General features: G+C 49.7%; 1 protein-coding gene across 1 annotated transcript in view; it reads left to right on the top strand.

Annotated features, from left to right (window-relative positions):
• The window catches only part of LOC119955276 (F-actin-monooxygenase MICAL3-like), a 179,781-nt gene that overhangs the window by 30,065 nt on the left and 123,274 nt on the right, over positions 1–26,442 (top strand). The window contains exons 3-5 of the mRNA XM_038781347.1: positions 7,194–7,256; positions 9,093–9,170; positions 17,989–18,096. Of these exons, the coding sequence (XP_038637275.1) occupies positions 7,194–7,256; positions 9,093–9,170; positions 17,989–18,096 (249 nt within the window). The remainder of the gene's footprint in view (positions 1–7,193; positions 7,257–9,092; positions 9,171–17,988; positions 18,097–26,442) is intronic.

Raw genomic sequence — 26,442 nt, 5'->3', positions numbered from 1 at the left:
TTTATATCCTTCCTTAAATAAGGAGATCAATACTGTAGACAATGTGGTCTCAACAATGTGCAAATTAACATATTATTGGCTTATTTCGGAAACTGGCCCCGGAGTCTCCTATGAAAGAAACAAGTGTGGTGGAATCTCCCCACCCGAGAGGACATTCATCGTTGGAATTCTCCGCCACAGAGAACAGTGGAGGCAGGATCACTGAATATGTTCAAAGTTGAGTTAGACAAATTTTGGATCTGGAAGAGACTCCAAGATTATGGAAGGCAGGCAGGAAAGTGAAGTGAAGGCCACAGTCAGGTCAGCCATGATCTTATTGAATGGTGGAGAAGGCTCGAGGGGCCTTTCCCTGTTCCTATCTCTTATGGTCGGATGATTTTATGTGACAAAGCTGGTTAAGTCTTATCTGGTTCATCAGAATGAACTCTCTCTAACTATCCAATTTCACCTCTGTTATAAGTTTATCCCAGAGTTTATTGTCAGTCAACAAAGCTTCATGCTCACAAAGACTTCATTGTTGAATCTGTTTAAGAGAAGTTTGCACATTTCTGTCTATTGGGACTATTACTGTAAGGTTGGGTGGCACAGTGGTTAGCACTGCTGCCTCACAGCTCCAAGGTCCCGGGTTCAATTCTGCATTGGGTTTCCTCCGGATGCTCCGCTTCCCTCCCACATAAGGCCATAAGACATAGGAGCAGAATTAGACCATTTGGCCCATCGTGTCCACTCCGCCATTCAATCATGGTTTCTCATCCCCATTCTCCTGCCTTCTCCCCATAACCCCTGATCCCCGTATTAATCAAGAACCTATCTATCTCTGTCTTAAAGACACTCAGTGATTTGGCCTCCACAGCCTTTTGTAGCAAAGAGTTCTACAGATTCACCACCCTCTGGCTGAAGAAATTCCTCCTCATCTCTGTTTTAAAGGATTGTCCCTTTGGTCTGAATGGTGTCCTCTGGTTCTAGTTTTTCTTACTCGTGGAAACATCCTCTCCAAGTCCACTCTAGCCAGGCCTCGTAGTATCCTGTAAGTTTCAATAAGATCCGCCTTCATCCTTCTAAACTCCAACAAGTACAGACTCAGAGTCCTCAACCTTTCCTCATACGGCCAGCTCTTCATTCCAGTGATCAATCATGTGAACCTCCTCTGGACCCTTTCCAAGGCCAGCACGTCCTTCCTTAGATACGGGGCCCAAAACACTACTCCAAATGGGGTCTGACCAGAGCCTTATACAGCCTCAGAAGTACATCCCTGATCTTGTATTCTAGCCCTCTCGACATGCTAACATTGCATTTGCCTTCCTAAGTGCAGACTGTACCTGCGCGTTAACCTTATGAGAATCGTGAAGAGTCAGTGCTTCTGATTTCCTCAGCATATCCTCAATTAGAAAATAGTTTCTGGCTCCATTTCTTTCAAACTGCAAAACTTAACACTTTTCCATCTGCCACTTCTTTGCTCACTCTTCTAGTCTTCCAAGTTCTTCTGCAGACCCCGCTTCCTCAATACTACCTGTCCCTCTACAGATCTTTGAATCATCTGCAAGCTTAGCAACAGTGCCTTCAGTTCCTTCTTCCAGATCATTCATGTCTATTGTGTAAAGTTGTGGTCCCAACACCGACCCAGTCACCGGCTGCCACCCTGAAAAAGACCCGTCCAAAGATGTGTAGGTTCGGTGGATTGGCCATGATAAACTGTCCATTAGTGTCCAAAGATGTGTGGGTTAAATGGGGTTACAGGGATAGGGCAAGAGAAGGTTGGTACTGACTTGATGGGCCAAATGGCCCCCTTCTGCACTGTAGGGATTCTAAGATCTCCCTCTTATTCTATCGCAGACTCTTCCTCCATTCCGTGATTGTTTTCTGATGTAAGAGTCACTTCCTGAGCCACTAGGAGGAATTCCACTGTCCTTTCTTATGGTCCAAGTTTTCACCACATTCTGCCCTTCCTTGCTTCTTGGCCATCATCCCGATATAGCAACTTGACAGGAGATTTCCATGCTTGTCCATCCCTCCGTTCACTACCCCTCTGTCATCCGGGTATCCACTCTGGCCATTTGGCCTGTGGATGTGAGAGTTAAATCCAGCGTTTAATCTGATCTGTTCCCCGTAACCCTCATCACAAAACAAAATGACATAGTGCAAGGTTCTGCCATCAACTGCTGAGCGACCAGGGGGGGGATTCTCCGTTTCAGAGACTAAGTGCAGATGCCGGGTCTGAATCCATGTGTTCTACAACCACGGAAGCCAGTCCGGGAGCAATTCAGGATGCGTTAATGGGCTAGCACCGTTGCCATGTGGAACTAGTGCAATTCCAATGATAAACGGTGTCTGTTTGGCCTGGGTCGGGATTGCCACTCGAGAGGCTGACAAGCGGCAGCTTGGCAGCTGTCCAAGGAAGTGGGGGTGAGGGTGGAGCCGTGCATGTCAGCACTCCGCTCCCCACACACACTCATTCCAGCCAACAAGATGGCAGCCCGAAGAGCACCAGCACATTTTGCAGACCTGCTGGACGCCGTGGAGAAGAGGCGGGGGCACCCTGTTCCCCGGGGTGTGAAGGAGGCTGGCATCTGCCGCGCACAACCGCAGCGAAAGAGAGAGAAGACTGGAGGGGCCTGTCGGAGCTCCAGCCCCTCACCGTCACGGAGGGCACTGGACGCGGCCTTGGGCCCAGAGAGCGGGCGGCTGCCCCTCTGCTGCACGATGTTGTGGCGGGTGCAGCAGGCCTGCTCGCACTATACTGGACGGCCCCTCCAGACCAGTCCAGGCACCTGGACCACGTCTTCCAGACGCCCATGCACCCCATCGTGGTCCTGGTCGCAGCACGGGCATCGTTGTGGCTGGACTCCGGGTTGCTGTGTGGCCTCTGGATCGGGGTCATCAGCCATGACTGCAGCGGATAACCTCTGTTGCCTAGGAGCCAACCCTTCACCCGGTGCACCTGGCAAGTGTTGCAAGGATGAAGACATCCTGTTCTCCCATCCTCCTTCCCCATCGCCACATTCCCACCCCCAAGCATTTCACCTTGGCAATGTGCCCCCCCCCCCCCCCCCCAGCGGAGACCTCTGGCCCCAGCACCCGTCCCTGCCCCCCCCCCCCCCCCCCCTCCCCCTCCCCTGCCCACGGCCTCCACGTTTTGTGGAAGCACTCCTCCAACACTCGGACGACAAATTTGATTTTCCCCAGTTGGAGAAATTCCGACAGGCCTGCCAACCATTCTGCAGCCGATCGGAGGTGCAGCCGAACGCCAGCCCAGCAGGATTCTCCGGCGTGCGATTAGGGAAGCAAAGCAAAGGGCGTCCCCATGAATAGTTCTGGCTGGTCCGATACCCCAAAGATTGCACAGCTCCACCCTTACCCCTGCCTCCTTGGACATTACCTCGAAGGAGGCTGTCCATAACCAGACATGTCTCTTCCCCACTAGGTTACCCAGCATTTGAGCGATAGTCAGTCAGATCCCTGCCCCCCATTCCCTCTGGCAGGCCCACTGTTCTGATATTTTGTCGCCTCGATTTTCTTGGTCCTCTATCTTCCCTTTCAGGCTCCCCGAGAGTGCCACCAACCTCCAGAGCGCCGAGTCGATCACTCTGGTCCATCAATCCTTTTTCCAGCTCCTTTATTGTGCTCCGCTGGGCCTCCAGTCTCTTTCCCATACTGTCGACGGCCAACTGCATGGTGGCCAGCGCCTCCCCCACTGCAACCTTGACGGCCGCCTTTACCTCGGCCTGAATATCGTCTCTCATCTCCCTCAGTTCCCTGGTGAGGAATGTCTTCTATCCATCGCCTGGCGGGGAGTTGGGGGGCTCGTTTTTCGCTTCGCTGGTCTCCCTCTCTCAGGAGAGGCCGGGGACCCCTTGCTAACCTGCTTGCTCGCCGTTCCTGCCCCTTGCCGCAGTTTTTGGTGTCTCTGCTGCCTCTCGAACTTCTGTTTCCTGGCGTTCTTGCTGTACTTGTTGAGGATGAGGGGATGTTTTAGTCCAATTTTGTGAGCTAAATTTGGCTAAAAGTGCCTATTCTGTCTTTCGGGGGAGAGCCATCTGATGTGAGACTGCTCAGCACATCCCCGTCACCAGAAATCAAATGATTAGCCCTGAGGACCTTACTTGAATTTTTCCAATTCACTTGACCTCTTTTTTAGCAAATCTCCTGAATTGAATTCTATCTCATCTTCACTACCTGATGCCTCAGAGTGAATCTTTCACAGATAGAATCACTGCAGTGCAGAAGGAGGCCCTTGTATCCTATTTAAACCCACACCTCCACCCTATCCCAGTAATCCTGTAACCCCATCTAACCTTTTGGACACCAATGGGCAATTTAGCACGGCCAATCCACCTAACCTGCACATCTTTGGGCTGTGGGAGGAAACCGGAGCACCCGGAGGAAACCCACGCACACACGGGGAGAACCATGCAGACTCCACACAGGCAGTGACCCAAGCCGGGAATTGAACCTGGATCCCTCGAGCTGTGAGGCAGCAGTGCTAACCACTGTGCCACCAAGCCGCACCAAGATCTCAGCCTTGATGAAAACCTTTCTCCTGGTATACAATTCATTCAAATGTACAGAAACAATGGGACTCATTGTCGTACCTTCCAGATCAGGAGGACTATCGCGCAGTACTTGGGTGATTTAGGATTTCTCCCACAAATTAATTGATAAGGACTGTAGCCGGCGACCCGCGGGAGTGGATTCTTTTGCAGGAATTGCCTACATCGGGTAGGATGCCACCTGCCAGCTGGTCAATCAATGCAGTTTCCTATCACAGAGGTCAGAGGTAAACAGAGTTTCAGCTTCGATATTCAAGACCATGGAGGGGTTCTCCGTCCCACAGCACCTAAATTCTGGTGCGGCCCACTCCTGCCGGCATTCTCCTTCCAGGCAGCCGGCCAATGGCCTGTTTGTTCCAAGAAAGCTGCGAGAATGTCAGTTTCCCCGGGAATATTCTCAAGACTGCAGACACCTGACCTAACGGTCTCCCCCTCGGGAACTTGAGCCAGGAGCCTGGCCATACGAAGCAACTTGACACAATCCAGTAATTGAAACGCTCGCACCAATCCGAGGATCCACACATTGAAATTGCCAATTTTTATTCAAACTGTTAAAGTCAATTTTTATATCATGTCCATATGTCCATGAAATGACCGTCTGTTTTCTGTAACCAGTCACATTCTGACCTTGCCTCAAGGTCAACAAGTTATCTTTCTTGTTAATTTCACCCAGAAACTCCAATAGAAGGTTCCGTTTTCTATCCCTATCTGCCTATCCGGCTTGGGTCACTGTCTGTGCGGCGTCTGCACATCCTCCCCGTGTGTGCGTGGGTTTCCTCCGGGTGCTCCGGTTTCCTCCCACAGTCCAAAGATGTGCAGGTTAGGTGAATTGGCCATGCTAAATTGCCCTTGGTGTCCAAAATTGCCCTTAGTGTTGGGTGGGGTTACTGGGTTATGGGGATAGGGTGGAGTTGTTGACCTTGGGTAGGGTGCCCTTTCCAAAAGCCGGTGCAGACTCGATGGGCTGAATGGCCTCCTTCTGCACTGTAAATTCTATGATCTGATGGCATTCAAGGACACAAAATACTCTGGCAGAAAGGTAGAGTTGTAACCCATGTCCACATATCCGCTCCTTCCTTCTACTTCACATGATTCAAACTCTGCGAAAATATCCGCTTCCAATGTTTACTTTAGGTCACGTTAGAATCCAGAAAGCCGGGTGGTGGGGGTAGAACTGGAACTGACCTTGACAAACTTTTATATTTATTTGCAGAGTTCCACATTAAAAGCTTACACCTCCTAACCCGACACCCACAGTTTCAGCTTATGTCCATTTACAGTGGGCTCAGGTGGCTTTGCTGTGAGTGTCCATGATCTGCATACAGTTAAATATACAATTAGCTGTTTGTGATGAGAGGTGAGTAGGACGGAACAAATTGGGATGCTCAAAAAGAGAAATGCCAGGGGTAAGAGGGCAAACCAAGGTATGATCTGGTGATAGGTGCCATGTTGCCATTGCGACAGTCTGGGCAAGGCAGGTGGTGGAGGTTATTTCCAACGCTGGGGGAAGGTGTCATCACCCCGTCATCAAGGCCATGATGCTGATGCTTTTAGAAAAATTTAGAGTGGCCAATTTTTTTTTTTTCCAATGAAGGGGCCTCACGGTAGCATGGTGGTTAGCATCAATGCTTCACAGCTCCAGGGTCCCAGGTTCGATTCCCGGCTGGGTCACTGTGTGGAGTCTGCACGTCCTCCCCATGTGTGCGTGGGTTTCCTCCGGGTGCTCCGGTTTCCTCCCACAGTCCAAAGATGTGCGGGTTAGGTGGATTGGCCATGCTAAATTGCCCGTAGTGTAAGGTTAATGGGGGGATTGTTGGGTTACGGGTATACGGGTTACGTGGGTTTAAGTAGGGTGATCATTGCTCGGCACAACATCGAGGGCCGAAGGGCCTGTTCTGTGCTGTACTGTTCTATGTTCTATTAAGGGGCAATTTAGCGTGGTCAATCTGCCTACCCTGCACATCTTTGGGTTGTGGGGGCGAAACCCACGCAAGCACGGGGAGAATGTGCAAACTCCACACATACTGTGACCCAGAGCCGGGATTGAACCTGGGACCTCGGCGCCGTGAGGCAGCAGTGCTAACTACTGTGGCACCGTGTTGCCCCACAATGAGCCAAGGATTACACAAGAGGTTTGTTGACAAGTGAATGGGTATTCTGGTGGGGGACGTGGAGAGGTGCAGGCAGAGCTGCTCCGCTGGCAGAGTCCGCAGCGGCAGGAACGGGAAGGAGATGCCACTCGTTAATGGACTTGGTGGGAAGGTCCATGCAGGAATACGATGGGTCATTCCGAGATGGAGCTGATAAGGTGGCGCCACTGAGAGTATCAATGTCCAGGAGACGGGAGGACGCTATCAGCTTATCCTAGGGGTTGTCAAGCCTGGAGAGTTCGGAGGTTGAGTTCTCTTCTATTCATGGCTCCATCATGGTACCCAGTTAATATTGATTCCAACATGTGTGGGCATTGGGTAGTCATTTACTGTAGTTGGTGAAGGCCATGTGAGCCAAGTATTCCTGTAGGATTTTGGATAATCGGGTATGAACCACCCAAAGGGTCAGAGATCACTTCTCCCTCCTTCAAGTCACATGGACCATCTGCCATTCATTTCATCCATTCATTAGTTTTTATTTCTTTTCTCAATGTAGCCTCTGATGCTCCCCCATTTCGGAATGACGCAGTTCGAGCGTGGTTGGATTCCTTGTCCAGAGGTAGCCTTGTTTCTCTGAAGAAAGCGTGGGCCTGAAGCCGCTTCTCTTCTGCTTCTGTGCTTCTGTCGCAACCTCTCTGAAGCATAAATGTCTGTGTGGGGCTGCTGGGTCAATGGGCGATGAGGGAGAGAGAGAGTGAGGGAGGGGGTCTCTCAGACTCGGAATCAGAAGAGAGTTTGGATGTGGTGTGAGAGAGAGAGGTGCAGGACAGCGAGACCCCCCCACCCCCCCCATTCGTCACGATGGAGAGTACTGCTTTGCTTGTGTTGCTCACTCTCCAGATCTTCACTTTGACTCTGGGCTCAGTAAATGTGTGAACACGTTTTGCTTAACTGACCTTCGCACCAAAAAATATCAAAGAGCAACTCACTGCCCTTTCAGCAACTGGAGTGAGAGACATGAATGTCAAACCGAGACACAAGCCCAGGCGGAGAGGAAAAGGAGAGGTGCGGGACAGTGTCAGCAAGAGACGGGAGAGCGAGAGAAAGGGAGGGTGAGAGAGGCAGGGTGAATTAGACGGGAAGAGTATGTGTGAGGGATGAGGAGAGAGAGAGAGAGACAAATAGAGTGAGAGAGATGGGGAATGCGAGAGAGCAGAGGAGGCAGGGAGAGCGACAGAATGAGAGGGGCAATGAGAGAAATGGGGAGAGAGGTGAGGAAGAAGAGCAAGAGAGCTGGGGAGAGGGAAAGGGATGGGTGACGAAAGAGCGGGGGAAACGGGGAGAGATCAGTTACCTGCGATATTTGTTCTACTAGGTGATAAAAGCATAATGAGAATAAAATTAAATAGTGCTGGACTGGCTGGAATAATAAATAATGCGGGGAGTGAGGGGGAGTGGGATTAGGCCGGGTGGGATATTAAAGGGTGCGGGGAGTGGGATTAGATCAGGTGGGATATTAAAGGGAGGGGGGAGTGGAATTAGACTCGGTGGGATATTAAAGGCAGTGAGGGGGGAGTGAGATTAAACTGGGTGGGATATATAAGGCTGTGAGGAGTGAGGGGGGAGTGAGATTAAACTGGGTGGGATATTGAGGTGTGCTGGGTGTGAAGGGGAGAGTGAGATTATACTGGGTGGGATATTAAACAGTGGGGAGTAAGGGGAAGACTGAGATTAGACTGGATGAGATAATGAAGGGTATGAGATTGAGGGGGAGAGATTAAAGTGTGTGGGGAGAGTGGAATTAGACTGGGTGGGATATTAAAGGGGGGAGGGGGGGGTGGGTTTAGACCAGTGGGATATTAAAGAGTGAGTGGGACGAGAATAGTTGTACCTGATTAATTAAGTGTATGATTGTCTGATTGTGTAAATTGGGAAATTATTTCAATTCAGATATTTTGGATTAAAACCTGCGCCCTTGTTTTAGAATTTCTCCACAGCTTCGCTATTTGTGAAACTATCTCTGGCTTGATAAATCTTTGGAACCTTTCCCTTCCCTCATCTTGATGTCTGGCACATTCCTGGTTTTAAACGTCTTTGCTCTGAAATCCCTGTCGTCTTGGGTCGCCGCTCTGAATCCAGATTTGAAACTTTCCACTTCTTTCCCCTTTCACACTCACCTTCAAACCTATTTCTGTTGCCAAACTTTTGCTCAGCTGACCTAATATCGCTTGGTGTCAGAATTGTTCTCGATGATAATGTTCCTCACCACCTTGGAACGTTCCACTATCTAAATGCCAGCTATTTGTGTTGTTGGTTGATGAATGTGTCAGATTAGGAAATTGTGCTCGTTTGTGGAATGTGTGTGAACACTCGCCCTAGGTACACAAGTGCCCCCATATTGTGAACTGACTGAAGTGATTCTTAAATTCTTCCCCTGTCTGTGTTGCATCCACAGAACAACACACAGAGGTGGAGTTAAGCCCAGATGATGATGAGGAGGAGGAGGATGATGATGGAGCAGTTTTTGAGGACGGTACGCTGATTTCTCAGTTCCAGATGTGGGTTCCAGCATTCTTTACCCTTTTGGGAACTTAGTGCAATTGACAGCAAAGAAATCCCTCCTGATTGTTTGAGTGATGTGATTGACGTGGGATTCTGGGTTTTCTTTAACTCATTGCTTCACGTGAACATCACTCACAAGGCTCTGCTTTTATTGCCCATCGCTAAGCCCGTGTGGTAAGCCGTCACCTTGAACCAGTCCAATCCATGGCCTGTAATGTCTGTACTCTAGCGCATCGACACTATGGGGGGGGCTACCCAAATAAACGCTGAGGAATACCACCCCATCACTACAGTTCAATGAGTTAGTGACTCTACATCTGGAGTCCTATGTGCAGAATATTCACTGGGGGTACAGAAAGAGAAGTGGGCAGCTGACGGCCACGAAAGGCACATGTCTGGAATGACAAGTCCCCCCAAAAATTTGATTTTTTTTTATGGGGAAAAAAAAGGGGTGGCACAGTGCTTAGCACTGCTGCCTCACATCAGCAAGGACCCAGGTTCAATTTCAGCCTTGGGTGACTGTGTGGAGTCTGCACGTTCTCCCCGTGTCAGTGTGGGTTTCCTCCGGGTGCTCCGGTTTCCTCCTACAAGTCCCGAAAGACGTTTTGTTAGGTGAATTGGACATTCTGAATTCTCTCTGTGTGTATCCGCACAGGCGCCGGAATGTGGCGACCAGGGGCTTTTCACAATAACTTCATTGCAGTGTTAACGTAAACCTACTTGTGACAATAAAAAAATTATTATTATACACCGGATGGACTGCACAGTGTCATCGGGAAAGCAAAGGGAGGATGGGTTTGCCTCCTAATCAACTCCTGGTGCTCGGGTGTGGCGATCCTCGCGAACTATTGCTCCCTGGACCTGGAATACGTGACTGAAATGCCGCCAGTACTACCTTCCACAGGAGTTCACTTCAGCCATCACCTCGGCGGTCTACATCCCACCATGAGCGGATGTGAAGAAGGCGCTTGATGAATTGTACACCGCTATACATAACAGTGAAACAGAACACCCGGAGGCCTTGTTCATCGTGGCCGAGGACGTCAACAAGGCCAACCTCAAGAGTGTACTGCCAAAATTTAACCGACACATCTCTTGTCCCACCGGGGCACCAACACTCTCGACCACTGCTACACAGAAGTCAAGGGCACCTACCGACTGCACTTTGGAAAATCAGACCATAAGACAGTGAACAAAAGAACAAATAACAAAGAAAATTACAGCACAGGAACAAGCCCCTTGGCCCTCCCAGCCTGCGCCGATCCAGATCCTTTATCTAAACCTGTCACCTATTTTCCAAGGTCTACTTCCCTCTGTTCCCTGCCTGTTCATATATCTGTCCAGATGCAACTTAAATGATGCTATTGTGCCCATCTCTACCACCTCCGCTGGCAAAGCGTTCCAGGCACCCACCACCCTCTGCGTAAAAAAACTTTCCACGCACATCTCCCTTAAACTTTCCCCCTCTCACCTTGAAATCGTGACCCCTTGTAATTGACACCCCCACTCTTGGAAAAAGCTTGTTGCTATCCACCCTGTCCATACCTCTCAATTTTGTAGACCTCAATCAGGTCCCCCCTCAACCTCCATCTTTCCAACGAAAACAATCCTAATCTACTCAACCTTTCTTCATAGCTAGCACCCTCCATACCAGGCAAACCTCCTGGTGAACCTCCTCTGCACCCTCTCTAAAGCATCCACATCCTTCTGGTAATGTGGCGACCAGAACTGCACGGAGTAATCCAAATGTGGCCTAACCAAAGTCCTATACAACTGTAACATGACCTGCCGACTCTTGTACGCAATACCCCGTCCGATGAAGGCAAGCATGCTGTATGCCTTCTTGTCCACTCTATCGACCTGCGTTGCCACCTTCAGGGTACAATGGACCTGAACTCCCAGATCTCTCTGTACATCAATTTTCCCCAGGACTCTTCCATTGACCATATAGTCCGCCCTTGAATTAGATCTTCCAAAATGCATCACCTCGCATTTGCCTGGATTGAACTCCATCTGCCATTTCTCTGCCCAACTCTCCAATCTATGTATACTTTGCTGTATTCTCTGACAGTTCCCCTCGCTATCTGCAATTCCACCAATCTTAGTATCATCTGTAAACTTGCTAATCAGACCACCTATACCTTCGTCCAGATCATTTATGTAGATCACAAACAACAGTGGTCCGAGCACGGATCCCTGTGGAACACCACTAGTCACCCTTCTCCATTTTGAGACACTCCCATCCACCACTACTCTCTGTCTCCTGTTGCCCAGCCAGTTCTTTATCCATCTAGCTAGTACACCCTGAACCCCATACAGCTTCACTTTTTCCATCAACCTGCCATGGGCTCCTCCTCCTGGCATACAAACAGAAACTTAGCGGGAGAATCCGGTGAAGAACGTTGTGCAATGCTGGTCCGAGGCAACGGAAGAGCTCCGATGTGACTGCTTAGAGACAGTGGACTGGTCCATATTTAAGAACTCAGTGACTAACTTAAACGAGTATGCCACCACCATCACAGACTTTATCAGCAAATGTGAAGAAGACTGCATATCAAAGAAGGTGGTACGTACGTCCCCAACTGGAAACCATGGCTTAATCGAGAGATTGACTCCCTACTGAAGGACAGGACTGAGGCGTTCAAGTTCGGCAACTCAGACCTATACATGAAATCCAGGTACTACCTCTGCAAAGTCATCAGGGATGCCAAGAGACAATATCAGACCAAGCTAGAGTCACATCATGGACTCTAGTCAGTTGTAGCAAGGCTTAAACAACATAACGGGCTACAAAGCGAAGCCGAGCAGAATCCCTTCCTCCATGAACTCCGTGCATTCTGTGCTCAGTTAAAGCAGGAAACCATCAAACAACTGGCAACTGCCCCAGCAGCCTCGGACACACCCATACCTACCGTCACATCTTCCGAAGTCAGATCGGCTTTCCTGAAAGACCCTCGGAAGGCAACAGGTCCGGACGGGATCCCTTGTCGTGCCTCAGACCCTACGCGGACCAGCTGGCAGATGTGTTTGTGGACATCTTCAACCTGTCCCTATTCCAATCCAAGGTCCCACCTGCTTCAAGAAGACCACCATCATACCGGTGCCAAAGAAGAACCGGGCAACGTGCTTCAGTGACTACCGTCCGCTGGCCCTGACTTCAGTCGTTTTGAAGTTCTTCGAGAGGTTGGTCATGAGGCACATCAACTCCATACTCCCAGAATGCCTTGATCCACTGCAATTTGCATACCACCGCAATCGGTCCACAGCAGACGCCATCTCCCTGGCCCTACACTGATCCCCAGAACATCTCGACAACAAGGGCTCTGCCTTCAACACCATAATACCAACCAAGCTCATATCGAAGCTCCAAAACCTAGGACTTGGGTCCTCACTCTGCAACTTGATCCTCGACTTTCTGACCCATAGACCAGTAAGGATAAACATCTCCTCCACAATAGTCCTCAATACCGGGGCCCCTCATGGCTGCGTACTTAGCCCCCTACTATACTCCCTATGCACACATGACTTTGTGGCAAAATTTGGCTCCGACTCCATCTACATGTTTGCTGACTACATGACTGTAGTGGGTAGGATCTCAGACAACAGTGGGTCAGAATACAAGCGGGAGATAGAGAACCTAGTGGAGTGATGTAACAACAACAATGTCAGCAAAACTAAAGAGCTGGTCATTGACTTCAGGAAACAACGCGGCTAAGGTGGAAATGGTTGACAGCTTCAAATTCCTCGGTGTGCACATCACCAACAGTCTGTCCTGGTCCACCCACGTCGACGCTACGACCAAGAAAGCACATCGCCTATACTTTCTCAGGAAACTAAAGAAATTCGGCATGACCACATTTACTCTGACCAACTTTTACAGATGCACCATAGAAAGCATCCTATCTGGCTGCATCACAGCCTGGTATGGCAACTACTTCTGACTCCTGAATGACCCTCTTTCTGGATTGATCTGATCTCTTCACACATCTTCTCTACCGAGTAGTACTACACTCCTGTATGCTTCGGTCAATCTTGTGTCTGTGTATTTATGTTGTGTATTTTATGTTTGCCCTATGTATTTTCTTTTCATCTTTTTTTAAATATAAATTTACAGTACCCAATTCATTTTTTCCAATTAAGGGGCACTTATAAGAACTAGGAGCAGGAGTAGGCCATCTGGCCCCTCGAGCCTGCTCCGCCATTCAATTAGATCATGGATGATCTTTTGTGGACTCAGCTCCACTTTCCGGCCCGAACACCATAACCCTTAATCCCTTTATTCTTCAAAAAAGGAACTTCAGCATGTTCAATCCACCTACCCTGCACAGCTTTGGGTTGTGGGGGCGAAACCCACGCAGACACGGGGAGAATGTGCAAACTCCACACGGACAGTGACCCAGAGCCGGGATCAAACCTGGGACCTCGGCGCCTCAATAAACAAGTCCAAATCCAAATTATGATGGAGACATGGCAAAAATATGAAATAATTAGGTCACTTTAGTATTCACATCATCCGGCTGAAGTTTGTTGCAAATGTGGACGTTATGTGTCAGATGCAGTAATGAAATGAAATGAAAAATGAAATGAAAATTGCTTATTGTCACAAGTAGGCTTCAATGAAGTTACTGTGAAAAGCCCCTAGTCGCCACATTCCGGCGCCTGTCCGGGGAGGCTGTTACGGGAATTACAGTATTATTTGGTTAGATATGAAGTTATCCACTTTGGAATGTGAATCAGAATGGCAGAGTATTATTCAAATGGTGATGGAAATGCTGATGGACGAAAGGAACCGGGGTACATCGTCACTGAAAACAAGCATGCAGGGGAAGCAAACCACTGGTAGGTTGGCCTTCATTGCAAGAGGACTTGAGTACAGGAGCAGGGATATCTTACTGTAGCTGTACAGGGCCCTGGTTTGACCACATGGTGTATTATGCGCAGTTTTGGTCTCCTCATCTAAGAAAGGATATCCTTGCCATAGAGGGAGTGCAGCAAAGGTTCACCAGGTTGATTCCTGGGGTGCAGGACGGCAGGGTTGTTGAATGACGAGAGATTGGTTCGAATGGGCCTGTATCCACTGGAGTTTAGAAGAATGAGAGGGGATTGAATTGAAGCATAAAATGCTGTCAGGATGGACAGTGATGTTGCTTACTCTAGCTGGGGGTTTGGAATAAAGAGCCACCGTCTCAGGATATGGGAAATTTAGGAACAGCGATGAGGAGAAACATCTTCACTCACTGGGAGGTGATCGTGTGGAATTCTCTACCACAGAAGGCTTTGGAGGCCAAGCCACTGAAAATATTTCAAAAGGACGTAGATAGATTTCTGGATAGGGCTGGATTCACCCCACGCCATCGTGAAAACTGTGGTATCTTCCAGCAGGGAAACTGGTGTCTAAAGGCCTTGCAGAGGACTAGCAGGCAGCTGTTGTGGAGCTGGCAGCTCGAGCTGCAGATACGGCTCCCTGCATTTCCGGGTCAGAGGCCGCGCATGTGCACGGCGGCGGCCTCCAGCGGCCATGTTGTGCCCCATGGCGGTCTCAGCCTGCAGACCTGGGCCACGAAAACAGTGCCCCCGATCGGCCGCTCGCCTGACCCGGACCACCCGCACAAAAAAACCCCAGTCCCGAATGAGGACCCCCTCTGCCCTCCGATCGGCCCCCTCGACCTTGCCGGCCGCGGACTGAGTCCACAGCCGCCTCACGAGTTTCCCGAATCACAGGACCACATTAGAAATACACCATCAGGGATTCGGCAGGTCGGGGAAGGAGAATCACGGGGCGGCCCTCAGGTGATGGATATTCGGGAGGACTCCGCTTTTCAGGGGGCGGAGAATCGTGGAACCAGCGCCAAGCCCGATTTCGTGTCCATAGATCCCTGAAAGTTGCCACCCAGGTTAATAGGGTTGTTAAGAAGGCGTACGGTGTGTTAGCCTTTATTGGTCGTGGGATTGAGTTTCGGAGCCCTGAGGTCATGTTGCAGTTGTACAAAACTCTGGTGCGGCCGCATTTGGAGTATTGCGTGCAATTCAGGTCGCTGCATTATAGGAAGGACGTGGAAGCTTTGGAGATTTACCAGAATGTTGCCTGGTATGGAGGGGAGATCTTATGAGGAAAGGCTAAGGGACATGAGGCTGTTTTTGTTAGAGAGAAGAAGGTTAAGAGGTGACTTAATTGAGGCATACAAGATGATTAGAGGATTAGATAGGGTGGACATTGAGAGCCTTTTTCCTCGGATGTTGATGTCCAGCACGAGGGGAGATAGCTTTAAATTGGGGGGAGATAGATATAGGACAGATGTCAGAGGTAGGTTCTTTACTCAGAGAGTAGTAAGGGCGTGGAATGCCCTGCCTGCAACAGTAGTGGACTCGCCAACACTAAGCGCATTCAAATGGTCATTGGATAGGCATATGTACGATAAGGGAATAGTGTAGATGGGCTTTAGAGGGGTTTCAAAGGACGGTGCAACATCGAGGGCCGAAGGGCCTGTACTGCGCTGTAATGTTCTATGTTCTAAGCCCGATTTCATGCGGGAAACTAGATTCTCTGCCCTGTGCCGAACGCGATTTCGGCGTCGAGGTGTGGAGAATCCAGCCCCCAGACTGTAAAGGTGTCCAGGTGTTTTGCCTTTAACCGCTCCTTGACACCAATTCTTCGGCTACCCAGAGTACAGTTGAGGTGACTGAGTTGACTTCTCCCAGAATCCTCTTCTGCCACCTCTGCTGGATCGCAGAGGATGGCATAGGTTGCACTGAGCATGCCCATCCCATTGATGGGTCAACTGGGGTAGAGGGTACATGGGGGAGGTGGCCTGCGGAGGCACCCAAATGACCTGTGGGGCGAGGTTGACGATGCACAGTCGGCATCGTGCGCAGCTGCATGACAGCTTTGCAGGCTGCGGCAATGGTGGTTCATGCCCATCCACCCTGACTCCATTAATCACCCCCGACCACCCCTGTTACTCCCCAGAGCCCTAACAGAAGCCACCGGCCAGTTGCAAAACTGTTACCATATTATGGCAATGTTGGACACTTTCTGTACCCCTTGCCGCACCCCCACCCCCACACTTACCCGGGACACGGCATTCCCACACTAACCCGGGACACAGGGTTCCCCACAATAACCCGGGACACAGCGTTCCTCACACTAACCCGGGACACAGCGTTCCCCACACTAACCCGGGACACAGCATTCCCCACACTAACCCGGGACACAGGGTTCCCCACACTAACCCGGGACACAGCGTTCCCCACACTAACCCGGGACACAGCGTTCCCCACACTAACCCGGGACACAGCGTTCCCCACACTAACCCGGGACACAGGGTTCCCCACACTAACCCGGGCCACAGCGTTCCTCACACTAACCCGGGACACAGCGTTCCCCACACTAACCCGGGACACGGCGTTCCTCACACTAACCCGGGACACAGGGTTCCCCACACTAACCCGGGACACAGCGTTCCCCACACTAACCCGGGACACAGCGTTCCCCACACTAACCCGGGACACAGCGTTCCCCACACTAACCCGGGACACAGCGTTCCTCACACTAACCCGGGACACAGGGTTCCCCACACTAACCCGGGACACAGCGTTCCCCACACTAACCCGGGACACGGCGTTCCCCACACTAACCCGGGACACAGCGTTCCTCACACTAACCCGGGACACAGCGTTCCCCACACTAACCCGGGACACAGCGTTCCCCACACTAACCCGGGACACAGCGTTCCCCACACTAACCCGGGACACAGCGTTCCTCACACTAACCCGGGACACAGCGTTCCCCACACTAACCCAGGACACAGCGTTCCCCACACTAACCCGGGACACAGCGTTCCCCACACTAACCCGGGACACAGCGTTCCCCACACTAACCCGGGACACAGCGTTCCCCACACTAACCCGGGACACAGCGTTCCCCACACTAACCCGGGACACAGCGTTCCCCACACTAACCCGGGACACAGCGTTCCTCACACTAACCCGGGACACAGCGTTCCCCACACTAACCCGGGACACAGGGTTCCCCACACTAACCCGGGACACAGCGTTCCCCACACTAACCCGGGACGCAGCGTTCCCCACACTAACCCGGGACACAGCGTTCCCCACACTAACCCGGGACACAGCGTTCCCCACACTAACCCGGGACACAGCGTTCCCCACACTAACCCGGGACACAGCGTTCCCCACACTAACCCGGGACACAGCGTTCCCCACACTAACCCGGGACACGGCGTTCCCCACACTAACCCGGGACACGGCGTTCCCCACACTAACCCGGGACACGGCGTTCCTCACACTAACCCGGGACACAGCGTTCCTCACACTAACCCGGGACACAGCGTTCCCCACACTAACCCGGGACACAGCGTTCCCCACACTAACCCGGGACGCAGGGCAGCACGGTAGCATTGTGGATAGCATTGTGGCTTCACAGCTCCAGGGTCCCAGGTTCAATTCCGGCTTGGGTCACTGTCTGTGCGGAGTCTGCGCATCCTCCCCATGTGTGTGTGGGTTTCCTCCGGGTGCTCCGGTTTCCTCCCACAGTCCAAAGATGTGCAGGTCAGGTGGTTTGGCCATGATAAATTGCCCTTAGTGTCCAAAAGTGCCCTTAGTGTTAGGTGGGGTTACTGGGTTATGGGGATAGGGTGGAGTTGTTGACCTTGGGTAGGATGCTCTTTCCAAGAGCCGGTGCAGACTTGATGGGCCGAACGGCCTCCTTCTGCACTGTAAATTCTGTGAAATTCTATGATAACTTTGGTGGACTTGTTTGTTTTCCACAGATATTGCATCTGATGCAGAGGCCGAGAATCTGATGATTTCATACACAGAAGAGCTGGAGCAGTTAGTGCGAGAGAAAGAAGAGGCATGTGGAGTGATTGGAATTCGAGGTAAATGTCTTGTGTCACCTGCTTAGCTGTTGGTTTCCAGCAATCAATTTGTTTAACGCAAGGATTAACAATGAAAGAATGAGGGCAGATGCCCAGAAGACATGAGTCATAATAACACCAACGAGAGAGGAGGTAGACTACTGGCTTGGATAGGGTGAGAGGCAATGGATACAGTTCAACAGCATCCAGACAGGGGCATTGAGTACTGAGTGTGGGAAACACACTATTTCAGATGATTGGGGGGCAAGGGATGGGATGTCTGAAGAAGATCATTTTGTGACAAGAAGACTGAATGGAGAAAGTACTCTAGTTAGTGTTTTGTGAGGCGAGATGAGAGTTTGTGCTTTGAAAATGGTGGGCAGGGGTCTCCGTGAGGAACAATCTGGTTTGAACTTGACTCGAGACAACCAGGATGTTTGGTGAAGGTGAAACCAGAGGGTTGATGGGGGATCAGATATTTCAGTTGTGCGGGATTGAAGATGGTGACAGGGTTCAGAATAATGGGCTTCATCTTCCTGTCCATCAGTCATAACTTGACGTTGGATTTGGCTGGAAGAGTTGATATAAAAATAGAAAAAATGCTGTAAATACTCAGCAGGTTGGGAACCTTCTGGAGAGAAAAACAGGATTAATGTTTCAGGTCAAGAACCCTTCACCTGAACTGAGATGATAATAGAGGGTGAGAGCCCCCAAACGATTTACAAACCTACCTGACTTCATTAAAGATCAGTTGTGTTTCAGTGTCGGTATTAACTAGAAAACTCTGGAACCTCAGCCGCGTACGGACCACAACTAAAGGGGCTGGTTTAGCTCACCAGGCTAAATCGCTGGCTTTTAAAGCAGACCAAGGCAAGCCAGCAGCACGGTTCGATTCCCGTACCAGCCTCCCCGGACAGGCGCCGGAATGTGGCGACTAGGGGCTTTTCACAGTAACTTCATTGAAGCCTACTCGTGACAATAAGCAATTTTCATTTTCATAACTTGGCGACCATAGACATAGATGCCAAGGCAAAACCCAGATTTCAGCCTGAAACTGCTGACCTGAATATTCCAGAACTGCTCCTCCATCACTATGTGTGTTGAAGGAGAGACTCTGGAATATGCTGACTTCCCGTCCTTTGGTCTTTACCTCTCTCAAAGAAACCGCCATTGACTGGGAGATTCCACACTGGATCAATTGTGCCTGATACAAACTATGGCGGCGAGTGTTTGACAACAATGATATCCGCAAATCAACAAATGAACAGAGCAGTTGTCATCACCATGCTCCTGTGAGACACACGAGCTCGGGAGGAACTCCGGCACACCCTCCGGATTCAGTGGGAAAACCATCAGACAATCACTCTTGAAGCCAACTTCGCAAGCGTTCAGGTAAAACTCCTAAAAAATCAACTTTGATGAACTGGACAGTGAGAAAGGAGCGTGTCCTCGCTCAGATCCATGCAGAGTGCGAGTTGACAGAGCGAGCCGCTGCGAGTTTGGTGACTGAGGGAATCTTAAGGTTTCATCTCTTTGTTAAAGAAAATCTAGTTTTATTTATATTTAGAATCTCACTAAAATGTAATGTTTAATTTTAAGTTTCTACCAGTCTTCTGCAGGGATAAACAAGCTCTGTGATGGAGACAGCTGTAATTGGTTCATTAGGTAGCTAGTCTAATTCAGTTCCTGTAGGTGCACCAGAGCGGATTCTTATCTGAGTCTAAGCACAGAGGTCAGAGTGCGACTTGCACAGAGGTCAGAGTGCGACTTGCACAGAGGTCAGAGTGCGACTTGCACAGAGGTCAGAGTGCGACTTGCACAGAGGTCAGAGTGCGACTTGCACAGAGGTCAGAGTGCGACTTGCACAGAGGTCAGAGTGCGACTTGCACAGAGGTCAGAGTGCGACTTGCACAGAGGTCAGAGTGCGACTTGCACAGAGGTCAGAGTGCGACTTGCACAGAGGTCAGAGTGCGACTTGCACAGAGGTCAGAGTGCGACTTGCACAGAGGTCAGAGTGCGACTTGCACAGAGGTCAGAGTGCGACTTGCACAGAGGTCAGAGTGCGACTTGCACAGAGGTCAGAGTGCGACTTGCACAGAGGTCAGAGTGCGACTTGCACAGAGGTCAGAGTGCGACTTGCACAGAGGTCAGAGTGCGACTTGCACAGAGGTCAGAGTGCGACTTGCACAGAGGTCAGAGTGCGACTTGCACAGAGGTCAGAGTGCGACTTGCACAGAGGTCAGAGTGCGACTTGCACAGGGGTCAGAGTGCGACTTGCACAGGGGTCAGAGTGCGACTTGCACAGGGGTCAGAGTGCGACTTGCACAGGGGTCAGAGTGCGACTTGCACAGGGGTCAGAGTGCGACTTGCACAGAGGTCAGAGTGCGACTTGCACAGAGGTCAGAGTGCGACTTGCACAGAGGTCAGAGTGCGACTTGCACAGAGGTCAGAGTGCGACTTGCCACAGAGGTCAGAGTGCGACCTGCACAGAGGTCAGAGTGCGACTTGCACAGAGGTCAGAGAGCAACTTGCACAGAGTGTGGCCTGGGCCTCCTTTCTCTCTCTATTCTTTTCAGCCTCCAGTATCTGGTTCTTCAGTTTAGGGGAAGATGCCAATTGTTGAGTAACTGGTAAGTTAATTCACTTGTTCTACAATAAATAGTTTGTCAGGTAACGCTATGGGAAGGTAACTTGGACCTCAAAAGCGGCAATCTCAGGATTGCTGCCAGTACCACGTACTGGTGAGTGTAGGAATAGGAGGATTGAGCGATTGAACGCGTGGCTAGAGATTTGGTGCAGGAGGAAGGACATCAGATTTCTGAAGCATTGGAACTGGTTCTGGGGCAAGTGGGACCTGTACAAGATGAATGGATGACACCACATGGATGACACCATAGCAGGATCCGGACTAATATCCTAGTAGGGAAATTTGCCAGTGCTGCTGGAGAAGTGTTTGGTAGGGATTGGTAGGGAGATGGGAACCAGAGAAGGAACTCAGATTGGAGGGCAGCAAAACTGGTAACAGGAAGTAGAAAAGTAGTAAATAAAATTAGAATGCAAGTATCAAATTGGATCAGGCTGTGGAATAATTTAAAGAAGACAAAGTTAAGGACACTCTACCTGATACCACACATTCATAACAAGATAGATGATTTCAAAATAGAGGTAAATGGATATAATATAATTGCCATTACGGAGATGTGGTTACAGGGTAACACAGACTGGGAACTGAATGTTCAAGGATATTCTGCATTTAGGATGGATAGGGAAAAAAAGGTAAAGAAGATGGGATAGCATTGTTAATCAGGGATGGGATCAGTATAATAGTGAGGGGGGATCTTAGATTGATGAATCTTGGTGTGGAATTAATTTGGGTACAGCTAAGAAACCACCACCTAACTATAGGAGTAATATTGGGCATATGGTAAATCAGGAAATTAGAGCTGCATATAACATGGGTAATAATGGGCAACATAGACTGGGTAAACCTAAAAGTCATACTGTGGAGGATGAATTCCTGAAGTATGGAAGAGTTGGGTTTCCGGGACTACGTTGAAGAGCCAACTAGGGATCGGATTATTTTTGACCTAGCATTATGAGGTCAGTGGGTAAAATGTTGGAAAAGGTTATAAGAGATAGGGTTTATAATCATCTTGAAAAGAACTAGTTGATTAGCGATAGTCAACAAGGTTTTGTGAAGGGTAGGTCATGCCTCACAAACCTTATTGAGTTTTTTGAGAAGGTGACCAAACAGGTGGATGAGGGTAAAGCGGTTGATGTGGTGTATATGGATTTCAGTAAGGCATTTGATAAGGTTCCCCACGGTAGGCTATTGCAGAAAATACTGAAGTATGGGCTTGAAGGTGATTTAGCGGTTTGGATCAGTAATTGGCTAGCTGAAAGAAGACAGAGGGTGGTGGTTGATGGCAAATGTTCATCCTGGAGTTCAGTTACTAGTGGTGTACCGCAAGAATCTGTTTTGGGGCCACTGCTGTTTGTCATTTTTATAAATGACCTGGAAGAGTGTGTAGAAGGATGGGTTAGTAAATTTGCAGATGACACGAAGGTCGGTGGAGTTGTGGATAGTGCTGAAGGATGTTATAGGATACAGAGGGACATAGATAAGCTGCAGAGCTGGGCTGAGAGGTGGCAGATGGAGTTTAATGCGGAAAAGTGTGAGGTGGTTCACTTTGGAAGGAGTAACATGAATGCAGAGCACTGGGCTAATGGCAAGATTCTTGGTAGTGTAGATGAACAGAGAGGTCTCGGCATCCAGGTACATAAATCCCTGAAAGTTGCCACCCAAGTTAATAGGGCTGTTAAGAAGGCATATGGTGTGCTAGCCTTTATCAGTAGAGGGATTGAGTTTCGGAGCCACAAGGTCATGCTGCAGCTGTACATAACTCTGGTGTGGCCGCTCCTGGAGTACTGCATGCAGTTCTGGTCACCACATTATAGGAAGGATGTGGAAACTTTGGAAAGGGTTCAGAGGAGATTTACTAGGATGTTGCCTGGTATGGAGGGAAGGTCTTACGAGGAAAGGCTCAGGGACTTGAGGTTATTTTCGTTAGAGAGGAGAAGGCTGAGCGGTGACTTAATAGAGACATATAAGATAGTCAGAGGGTTAGATAGGGTGGACAGTGAGAGTCTTTTTCCTCGGATGATGATGACCAACACGAGGGGACATAGCTTTAAATTGAGGGGTGGTAGATATAGGACAGATGTCAGAGGCAGTTTCTTTACTCAGAGAGTAGTAGGGGTGTGGAGCGTCCTGCCTGCAACAGTAGTAGACTCGCCAACTTTAAGGGCATTTAAGTGGTCACTGGATAGACATATGGATGAAAATGGAATAGTGTAGGTCAGATAGGCTTCAGATGGTTTCACAGGTCGGCACAACATTGAGGGCCAAAGGGCCCGTACTGTAATGTTTTATGTTCTATGAGAAAAGGTTAATTAATAACATTGCTGTAAAGGAGCCTTTAGCAAATAGTGACCATAGTATGATAGACTGCTACAGTAAGCTTGGGAGTGGTAGTGTTGGGAAGTTCGGATCTTAAGTTTGAAGGAAGGAAAGGTTGAAGGGGCAGTTAGCTATGGTGGTTTGGGGGGATACATTGGAAGATTTGACGGTAGACAGTCAATGGTTAGTTGAAGAACAGCTAAGACACAAAATCCAACAGTAAAAAACATTGGGAGTGAGACAAGTAATGTTAAAAAGACAAGTTTAAAGGCTTTGTTTCATCACGCACAGAGCATTCGCAATAAAGCGGATGAACTAATTGCGCAAATAGACGTAAACGGGTATGATCTAATTGGGATTACGGAGACATGGCTGCAGGGTGACCAGGGATGGGAACTGAACGTCCCGAAGTATTCAGAATTTAGGATGGACAGATCAGACAAAAGGGAGGAGTGACAGTGCTGGTTAAAGAGGAAATGAACGCTATAGTGAGGAAGGATTTTAGCTCTGACAATGTAGAATCTATAGGGGTAGAGCTGAGAAACTCCAAGCGGCAAAAAACATTCGTGGGCATCGTATGTAGACCCCCAAACTGCAGTGCTGATGTTGGTAATGGCATTATACAGGAAATTAGAAACGCATGCAATAAAGGAACATCTGTAATTCCGGGTGATGTTAATCTGCATAGAGATTGGGCAAATCAATTTAGCCGCAATACCGTGGAGGAGGAATTCCTGGAATGTGAAGACAAAAAGATTGGTGAAGACAGATGTCAGAAACAGGGGAATGTATAATAGGGGACAAAGAAATGGCTGAGCAACTAAATACATACTTTGGTTCTGTCTTCACAAATCATAGATCATAGAATTTACAGTGCAGAAGGAGGCCATTCGGCCCATCAAGTCTGCACTGGCTCTTGGAAAGAGCACCCTACCCAAGGTCAACACCTCCACCCTATCCCCATAACCCAGTAACCCCACCCAACACTAAGGGCAATTTTGGACACTAAGGGCAATTTAGCATGGCCAATCCACCTAACCTGCACATCTTTGTGACTGTGGGAGGAAACCGGAGCACCCGGAGGAAACCCACGCACACACGGGGAGGATGTGCAGACTCCGCACAGACAGTGACCCAAGCCGGAATTGAACCTGGGACCCTGGAGCTGTGAAGCGATTGTGCTAACCACTATGAGGACACAAATCAGATCCCAGAAATGTTGGGGAATGCAGGGTTCAATGAGAAGGAGGAACTGAAGGAGATCAATATTAGTAGTGAAGTGCTGTTGGGAAATTGATGAGATAGAAGGCTGATAAATCCCCAGGGCCTGATAATCGACATCCCAGGATACTGAAGGAGGTGGTTCTGGAAATAGTGGATGCATTGATGGTCATCTTCCAGGATTCTATAGACTGCGGAACAGTTCCTGCAGATTGGAGGGTGGCTAATGTAACTTAACTATTTAAAAAAGTATGTAGAGGGAAAGCAGGGAATTATAGATCAGTAAGCCTGATGTACGGTAGTGGGGAAAATTGTAGAATCAATTATCAAAGATTTTGTAGCAGAGCACTTAGAAAACAGCGGCAGGATCAGACAGAGTCAGCATGGATTTATGAAAGGGAAATCATGCTTGACAAATATACGGGAATTCTTCGAGGATGTAACTACAGTAGTCCCCCTTTATAACGCGGGTGTTGGGGTCCAAGACAGCCACCCGCGTTGCATCCGAGCCGCGGATATCCACGATGGGGGTTTTAAATTTATTTAAAAATCTATGCTAGCGCTTCCCATTGTGAGTCTACGGGGGGCGGGGGGAGAGGTCAGACCCCCGTAGACTCACAATGGGAAGCGCTAGCATAGATTTGTAAATAAATTTAAAACCCCCATCGTGGATCTAATTAAAACAGTGTCAATTTCAGCGGCTGGAGAGGGAAGCTGCTCTTTCACTGAAACAATCAGCCGGCTGCTGAAATTGACACTGCCCGCTGCTCTCTCCCTCCAATCAGTACCCCAGCAGCCACGGCCTGAACCCCAGCAGCCACAGCCTGAACCCCAGCAGCCACAGCCTGAACCCCAGCAGCCACAGCCTGAACCCCAGCAGCCACAGCCTGAACCCCAGCAGCCACAGCCTGAACCCCAGCAGCCACAGCCTGTACCCCAGCAGCCACAGTACCCCAGCAGCCACAGCCTGAACCCCAGCAGCCACAGCCTGAACCCCAGCAGCCACAGCCTGTACCCCAGCAGCCACAGTACCCCAGCAGCCACAGCCTGTACCCCAGCAGCCACAGCCTGAACCCCAGCTACAGAGGGGAGGGGCGATGTGAGACCATGCTGGTCTTGCAGAGGCCCGTATGACCTCCTCCTGTGTTCTCTGCTCTCTCCCTCCAATCAGCCGGCAGTGTCAATTTCAGCGGCCGGCTCACTTTGATCTGGAGAGGGAAGCTGCTCTCTCACTGAAACAATCAGCCGGCCGCTGAAATTGACACTGCCGGCTGCTCTCTCCCTCCAATCAGAAACATTAAAACTTAAAAGTTGGATTGGAGGGAGAGAGCAGCGGGCAGTGTCAATTTCAGCGGCCGGCTGATTGTTTCAGTGAGAGAGCAGCTTCCCTCTCCGGATCAAAGTGAGCCGGCCGCTGAAATTGACACAACTGACAGTTGGGGTCCATAAGCCCCCCCGCGGTATATCGCGAACCGCGGTATTGCGGAGCGCGGTATAACGGGGGACTGCTGTAGTAGAATTGATGAATGGCAGCCAGTGGACGTGGTATATTTGGACTTTCAAAGGCTTTTGACATAGTCCCACAGAAAAGATTAGTGTGTAAAATTAAAGTGCATGGGATTCGGGGTGGTGTATTGAGATGACTAGCAAACTGATTGGCAGGCAGGAAATAAAGAGTAGGAATTAACGGGTCTTTTTAAAATTGGCAGACAGACAGTGACTAGTGGAGTACCGCAGGGATCGGTGCTGGGACCCTCCCAAGTTGGGTAGGAAGGTGAGCTGTGAGGAGGATGCAGAGACTGTTCAATGTGATTTGGATAAATTGAGTGAGTGGGCAAATGAATGGCAAATGCAGTATAATCTGGATAAATGGAGGTTATCCACTTTGATAGCAAAAACGAGAAGGTAGACTAATGGCCATAAGTTAGGAGAGGGGAGTGTGCAGCGAGACCGGGGTGTCCTAGTACACCAGTTGCTGTAGGTAAGCGTGCAGCTACAGCAGGCGGTAAAGAAGGAAAATGGACGTTGGCCTTCATTACGAGAGGATTTGAGTACAGGAGCAGGGATGTTTTGCTGCAGTTATACTTGGTGAGGCCATACCTGGAATATTGTGTACAGTTTATCTAAGGAAGGATGTTCTTTCTCGAGAGGGAGTGAAAAGATGGTTGACCAAACTGATTCCTCGG

This window comes from Scyliorhinus canicula, chromosome 20, assembly GCF_902713615.1.
Source record: "Scyliorhinus canicula chromosome 20, sScyCan1.1, whole genome shotgun sequence".
Lineage (NCBI taxonomy): Eukaryota > Metazoa > Chordata > Chondrichthyes > Carcharhiniformes > Scyliorhinidae > Scyliorhinus > Scyliorhinus canicula.
Note: the sequence above shows the minus strand (reverse complement) of the source record. Positions and strands in the feature narration are given on the sequence as shown.